The sequence below is a fragment of the Acomys minous genome, assembly GCF_964271855.1.
Source record: "Acomys minous genome assembly, chromosome: 11".
Lineage (NCBI taxonomy): Eukaryota > Metazoa > Chordata > Mammalia > Rodentia > Muridae > Acomys > Acomys minous.
Window position 1 is genome coordinate 67,068,499 of NC_140492.1, and position 7,850 is coordinate 67,076,348.

Below are 7,850 nucleotides of genomic sequence, written 5' to 3' on the forward strand. Positions count from 1 at the left end.
TCTAACCCACTAGCAGTCAGCCAAGACACAGACACTTGTTATATTTTAAAATTGCCTTAGTTAACCTGGGGCAGGGCAGATATTAATCCCATAGTCTACTTCCCACAGTGGGGCAGGTATCCCAATTCCATGCCATCTGCTTCTAATAATTTCCATCAAGATACCTCCCATACATAATCCCAAATACTTGCTAATTACCATCATCTGGTCCAAGTCTCCATCCATGCTGGCCATGTGCTTCTCCTCCATCTAACCCATGGCAGCCTTCCTTCTTCTCCTCTGCTCCTCCGGTCCCTTTTCTTCCCAAGAGTCTCTCTGTCTCCCCAAGCCTGGGAACCTTAGCCACCCCTATCCCATTTGCCCTGCTCAGTGTGTGAAGGCCTTTTATTGGTCAAAGAGGTTAGGCTCTCAGGCAAAATATAGGTGGGGCAGAGAGATAGCATCAAACTACATCAGACCAACAATTCCCATTTTCTGTCTAAATAAAAAGGCCATTTTAAACACAGAGTAAGAACAATTTTGAAAAATTATAAAAACCAATAGATAAAACTTATATACATAATGTCTAATCAAAAGGTATTTGACAACCTTGAAGAAAGTATTATCTATCTTATCTTGGTGAGTCTAAAGTTCTAAACTAAATCAGTATCTATCAAAGCTCAAATCTATCAACCTAAAAGTATCTATCTTGATCTAAAAGTATCTTCTTAACTCCTAAACAACTAAACTTAATTTTAAAACTATCTGGTCTTCAAGCCCATCAGAGACTTGAGAAGGAATAAACTTAATTACCTGAATAAACAGGAAGTGTAGGTTAGGGTTTCCAAAATGAAAAAAGTGACAGAGGCAGTTTACTGCCTGAACAGTCACCCAAGACTCTCTTTAATGTCAGAGCATCATTTTCAGCCTCCTGAGAAAGTATATGTGATAGACATATTTGTGAAGCAGGTACAATTGAGGACTTGCTTACCCTGTCTTGGCCCTCAACTCTACCTGTATTCAAGGTTGCCCATTTCGGACAGAATTCTGTCTGTAGCAGATGTAAGGACATTTTTTGTCCAAGTTTTGCCACACTTGAAGCCATCTCCATAAGGAGGTTTTCTGATGCTCATCATCTTCTTTGAGTTAGGCTGGGTGTTGCCGGGAGTTACCTTGTCTTATTGTCAAAGAATCTTTAAAATAATAAAAACAATTTTTAAATGTCACATTCTGTAGGTGTCTGAGATTTTGGAAATCCTTATCTGTCTAAAGAATTATATCTATCTATTAAAGCCAGGATGTATATTGCTATACTTAACATGACCATGAGTTGATCAAGTAACCATTAACTTGTATTATTTAATTATCCTAAATAGCCTGCAATGGCATTCTCATGAGTATTGGAAGTAAACCTTGCATTAATTGAGTTGCATGTGTACAATACCTCATATTAGAGTAGAAATGTAATGGTGAATATTAAACTTGAATTCTATTTCAACGCATCAAAATTAAACTTATTTTATATCAATATACAAGATTCTATATCAATAAATTAAAATCAACCTTATTTGTCAGTAACAATTAAGGCCTTAAGTTGAGAAGTAGATTCAATAATCTACTTTTTTTCCTATTATCTCTCTATATTTCTATATTCCTCTTTCTTTCTTTTCAACCCCTTTCTTCATAACTAAGAAAGAAAGATAAAGGAAAAGAGAGAAATCTCTAAGTCTAACCTCATTTTCTCTCTCAATAAGACCAATAATAGCTTATAACCAACTAACTCCCAATGACAATAAACATCTATAGCCCAAGAAAGCGACCAAAAACCTACCCAACCCCCCTTAAAGGAAATGGAGTGACTTTCTCTTAAGGTTTCTTCAGACTGATTTGGGGCAAATAATACCTATATTGGGGCCCAAATAAGATGGGAAGAAAATGATTAAACAAGCTAGGAATAGTATTTGTGGTCCAGTCTCTAAATGTTGAGAAATTCCAGGCTTAATATAAGTCCTGTGTGGGACAGTCTGAAATGCTGGACCAATTGCTGTAATCATGAGCCTCCTTTGAAGCTGTCCTTTTCTGATGAAGAACAGCAACCAAAGCACTTGGGGCTGGAACATGAAGGATGCAGGATGTCAGCATCTCAGCATGCTGGAGGAATGAATCCTGTCAGGTCTGATCCAGCATCAGTGTCCAGGTCTTTAATTCTGAAAACATATAATTTCTCACAAGCATTATACAGTCCTAAAGCTATGAATATATTAGGTGTGCAGGATGTACAGAATAATTAGGGCTAGTTCTTTGATCCTTGTATGAGCAGAAGAAAGACATCTGTAAATCTTAATTCATGCCATATGAAGAATGACATCTAATAATAAATTATAAGGATACTGTAACCAGCAAGAAGCTTTGGCTATGGCTAGACATTTATGTCTCAGCCAGTCTCAGAGCTATTCCCATGTAGTGGGATTAGTAATGTAAGTTAACTGCTTGTTCTGCAATTTGAATTCATGTAAAAATAGACTGACTTAAGTTAGCAGTTTCTCTTTTATCGAGGTCTGTTTCATTTTGACCTCTTTCAAAGAGGAAATACAACATCACCATTAACAATGAACATACAATTATTGTCATATTGAAATCAAAACAACATCATATAGTTCTAAATGTCCTTCTCTAGGCTCTACGGCATGCCCGCTGATCCTTTCCCTGCCCAAGACTGCCTCCCCCTTGGGATTATGCAAATAATGGAGTTGAAGTCCCCTCTGGTCTCTAGAGAATTTACCATCAGGGAACTGCTGCTCACTGTTGTCTGCTCTGCAGCAGCTGAGGCAGCCTGCAGCTCAGAAGCAAAGAGATCCCTTCCCACGGCAGCAGTGAGCCTTGGGAGCAGGGAGTGGATGTTGCAACCTCGAAGTGTAAGTTGTTACAGCGCTTTTCATGGTGCGTTAAACGACTTCCATCTCACCCACTGGACTGACAATTCCCCAGCGAAGGGGTACATGTCACGTCTCTCTCAATCATCCTGTTAGGGGCAGAGTACTCTTGCAACAAGCAACGGAATAGGTATCATTCAAGAAGGCCCAGATCTGAATTGTGGATGAGCACTTGGAGGTTATATAAGCCTTTTCCCTGGTCCTTCTTGGCTAGCACACAGGTCAAGTAGCTTGTGCCCAGCACATGGTTAAAAAAAAAAAAGGTCACAGTGCACATCAGAAGTGTGGCAGCATCAGGTCCCACATCTCCATCCTGTTTCTCCTGGCCTCCCTGGGGTATTGTGGTTGCCATAGCACATGGCTGGGGAAAGTGTGGTAGAGCAGTGGGGTGAAGCAAGGCCACCCACCACTTGGCCTTATCCTCCAGGGAACCTGTGTCAGCCCTGGGCAGCTTCGGTTGGAGCTCACCTCCTGGCTGCTTTCTCCACTTGGTCAGTATGACAGCTCAGTTTGCCTCTACAGTCTAGCTCAGGACTCTCCCTTGGGGCCTCTCTCCTCCCTAGCTCTGGCTCCAGGCACCTGCCTGGCTGTCATAGTAACGGGTTCCAGGGTGACAAAAGAAGGAGCTAGCTCTTGTGGGTAGGGCTTTTTTTCGGACCACAGAGACTGCCTGGGCTGCACCTACCCACTCTCTGCGTGTTCTTTCTCGACCTGAGCTCACACCCTTGACACCAGCCCAAAAGGACCATGTCCACCAGCCTGACCACTTGTGAGTGGAAGAAAGTCTTTTATGAGAAGATGGAGGTGGCAAAGCCAGCGGACAGCTGGGAACTCATCATAGACCCCAACCTCAAGCCCAATGAGCTGAGCCCAGGCTGGAAACAGTATCTGGAGCAGCATGCCTCAGGCAGGTGAGAGGCAGGTGGGAGGGTGGCACAGGCAGCCGCCACCCCTGGGGCAGGCAGTGGCAGCAGTGGCAAAGTTGGCAGTGGTGGTGGCAGCGGCGGAGGTGGTGGTGGTAGTAAGGACTTTCCATGTCTGGGCCTACAGTAGGTCTCAGCAGCAGGTGGGCTCAGATAAAAAGCAGAGAAAGGGCTGTCAGTAGGGCCTCAGGGGCTCTGCTTCTAGCTGGAGCTGTTCAGATTTCTTGGTTACTCTCAGCAAATTGTGCTCCGCCTGTGGGTCTCAGTTTTCCATAAAAAAACCAAGAGTGGAGAAAAATCTTCGGTGCCCTGGAAATTCAGATGCTTAGAGTCGTAGGAACTGAGAGGAGAGGCATTGGGGATTCCCAGAAATCTCAATCTAGAACTCAGGGGACTTGAGCTGGGGACTGTGGCGTCCATCTGCTCAACCAAATGCAACTAGACTTGAAGACAAAACGTTGTTGACCCCATGGGATGTGGAACCTATCTGGTTCCACAGCTCTGTGAACTTGGGCATGTCCCCTTCTTTCTCTGGCTTCCAGTTTTTACGTTCACAAAACAAGGGGCCTCAACTTAATTCATCTTAAAACTTTACTCACATCCCTTCTACCTCTATTAATTGTGGATGATGAAACTACTGACTTCAGGCACGGTGTCCCCCAGATCTACTTCTTAAATGCTCCTCACATCCCACCATGCAACAAGGTGTTCTTGCATTTTTCTAAATCCCACATCATCTCTCTCTCTCTCTCTCTCTCTCTCTCTCTCTCTCTCTCTCTCTCTCTCTCTCTCTCTCTCACACACACACACACACACACACACACACACACACACACACACACACACACGATATAGGACTGGAGCCACAGTTCCCTGCTCACACCGTCTCCGGTCCACCTGCAGGAGCTAACCACTGCTCCTTTCTGGGTATTCGGATTCATGGGACACCAGCTGGTAGCTGTGCTGTGCAGGTGTGGACAAAATACGGCAGAGACTGGGTTGTCCGTAGGTTGGGAGCAGAAAAAAGGCAGGCTAAAAGTAGGGAGTGGGCATCTGGAAACAGGCCCTGCAAACAAATGGATGGACGGATCCTGTGTTGACAGAGGAAAGAGTGCAGAGGTTCATTGCTTTGTGTTGGCCCCTGTTATAGACAATGGACACCGGGTATCTAAGTAGCTGTGTGTTCTCATTTTCTATGCCTCAGTATCACCTCTCCAAAAATGCTCACCCACATTTGGTACTGGGGGGGGGGCAGTGGATGAGAGGAGGAATGGGGTTTGTCTTGAGGGAGGGGAAATAACTCTGGACTGGCATATTTAAAAAAGCACGGGAGACTGAAAGCAGGAAGCAGTTGGGCCTCCTGGAGGATGAAGTGCAGAAGGCTGGGAACTGGCATGTGGGGCTTCTGGAGTCCAGAGACAGCTCCAAAGTCCCAGCCAGCCTCAGGAAGGGCTGGAGCACAGCTGCCCCAGCTGTTCTGTGCACAGGCTTGCTTGCTTTTAATCTTTCAGCTGCATTACAGGCTTGGCAGTACTGGCCCAGTACAGAGGTGGGGAAAGAAACATAGCCTCCCTATCCAGGACCAGTCAGACCACTGCCCTATGGACCATGTGCTGGGTAGTGTTGAGTATTGTTCTACACTCGTCTTGTCAGTGGCTTCGGGAGTTCAGAAGCCGGGTTGGCTTCACTGCTATCCCACAGTATGAACATATACAGGGGGAGGAGGTCCCCCTCAGTCACAGTCATAGGGGAGGGGAGTAAGGGGAAAATGGGAGGGAGGGAGGAATGGGAGGATGGAAGGGATGGGCTAACAGTTGAGATGTAATATGAATAAATTAATAAAATATAAAAAAAAGAAAAAATATCTTCAGAGGGCTTTCAAAGCCATTGTGCAATAGACTTAGGCAGAGCCAGCAGTGAAGACAGAATCAGCCCAGTAGACAAGCCTTTGAAGTCTTTGAAACAGGACCTCGGAAGAGGCCATTTCAGAGGCCTAAAGAGCCTCCCAAGAGTTAAGGAGCACTCCATCACAGAAAATATGCAAGCACTAGTGGGAGGCCAGAAGGTGAGCCCCAGGCTACCTCCCTCCTCGATTTCTGAGGCTATGGCTGTAGGAGTCCAGGTTAGACAAAGCGGCCGAGTGAAGGGCGAGCCGGGGATAGGCATGTTAGGGAACAAAGTCTACTTTGTCTATTCTCATGTGGGACTGCTGAGGTGTCTAGGGATGACTGACCAAGGGGAGCACCTCTGTGAAGACACAACAACCCAACTTAGCATTCTTTCCCATGCAGTCTGTTGCAGTGTGCTGACCTTACTAACTGTGATGTTACCTGCCACCCCACCCCCATCCCAGGACTACCGACTTTAGAGTGAGGAAAGACACCAGGTGCCTCCTTAAGGTTTCCAACTCAACCGGTACTTCTGGGTGGCTCACTGCGGACCTACTGTGTGCCAGGACTTAAGCTTGCCCGTCCTTCTCAGAGCAAGCAGGGCACAGGAGTCAGATGGTGAGATTACCACCCCTATTTGGAGGGACTAGAGGTCTGAACACTAAGTCCAGTGTGGACACCATCCAACTGCAGCTCACAGACGAGAAACGAGTTGCAGAGACGAGCCTCCATACTCTCTTTGCGGCTGAACTAGGCACAGCTCTGCGGTAGACGGGGAGAGCAACAGAAGCTATATGACCGCACATAGGAGGCAGCTTCTGGAATACCGCAGGTTGCTCAATTGCCCCGGCGCTAGGCCCTCTGGTTCTCAGGTGACCACCAGGAGGAGGTGGTAGCTGGTGACTTCCCGTGCTACGGAACCCACAGACTGATAAACATGGTGCTTCATTTTCAGCCTCCGTCTAACACGCTGGCCCTTTTTCTTTTCTGCACTCCCCAGGGTGGGGCTGGCCCTGAGAGTCTCACCTCTTCTCTTTCTCTTCCTTTCCCATCAGGTTCCACTGTTCCTGGTGCTGGCACACCTGGCAGTCTGCCAATGTAGTCATTCTCTTCCACATGCACCTGGACCGTGCCCAGCGTGTTGGCTCGGTGCGCATGCGCGTGTTCAAGCAGCTGTGCTACCAGTGCGGCACTTCACGGCTGGACGAGTCCAGCATGCTGGAGGAGAACATCGAGGGCCTGGTGGACAACCTCATCACCAGTCTGCGCGAGCAGTGCTACGACGAGGATGGTGGCCAGTACCGCATCCACGTGGCCAGCCGGCCGGACAGTGGGTTGCACCGCAGCGAGTTTTGCGAGGCCTGCCAGGAAGGCATTGTGCATTGGAAACCCAGCGAGAAGCTTCTGGAGGAGGATGGCGCCTATACCGATGCCTCCAAGAAGAAGATCCAGGCCGGTTTTGCCTACAACTTCTTCTCATTTCGCTGGTGCCTGTTCTGGGGAGCCCTCTGCTTGGTCATTGTCTACCTGCAGTTCTTCCGAGGCCGCTCTGGCTTCCTGTAATAGAATTGACTAGGGGTGGGGAGAGGGGACACAGGTTGAGGGGGAGAAGACTCGGTCTCCTCCTGAAACTGCTACGCGTCCAGTCTATGACTCCTGTCATCTGTACACTGCCCATCAGTGGAAGCAGGGGTGGGTGGGTTGGGGGGGGGGTTGGGATGGCCAAGGGCACATTGTCCAATGGATTAGCCATTGGCCACATGTGGCTCTTTCCATTTAAATTAATTAAAAGGAAAGGAAAAATTGTTCCTTAGTAGTTTCAAACTCAGTTGGGCTTACACAGAATTTGTCCCCATCGGGACCATTGCCCAATAGCAGAAAAGGGTGACTTCTAAGAAGATGAACGTCAAGGGTTTGGGCGTCAAGTGCTCCCCAGAGGACTTTCATCTTCTGCTTTGTCTACCATGGGGGACCCCAAGGCAACACTGGGCAACAGGACTGGGATAAAGAGGCACCAGCCTGCATCTCTTGCTAAAGTGTGGTTTTGTGTCTAGAAATGGTTCTTGCCAAAATTCTGTCAAGGGGACAGGTTATGTCTCAGCTGTAAAAAAAAAAAAAACAAAAAA

General features: G+C 47.1%; 1 protein-coding gene across 1 annotated transcript; it reads left to right on the plus strand.

The window, feature by feature from the left end:
- Positions 1-3,659: 3,659 nt before the first annotated feature.
- On the plus strand, positions 3,660-7,287 carry RTP2 (receptor transporter protein 2; the record flags this gene model as incomplete). Its single annotated transcript, XM_084801425.1, has 2 exons — positions 3,660-3,823; positions 6,780-7,287. 2 exons carry the CDS (start codon positions 3,660-3,662, stop codon positions 7,285-7,287), a joined length of 672 nt encoding a protein of 223 aa, XP_084657551.1.
- Between the last annotated feature and the right edge of the window lie 563 nt (positions 7,288-7,850).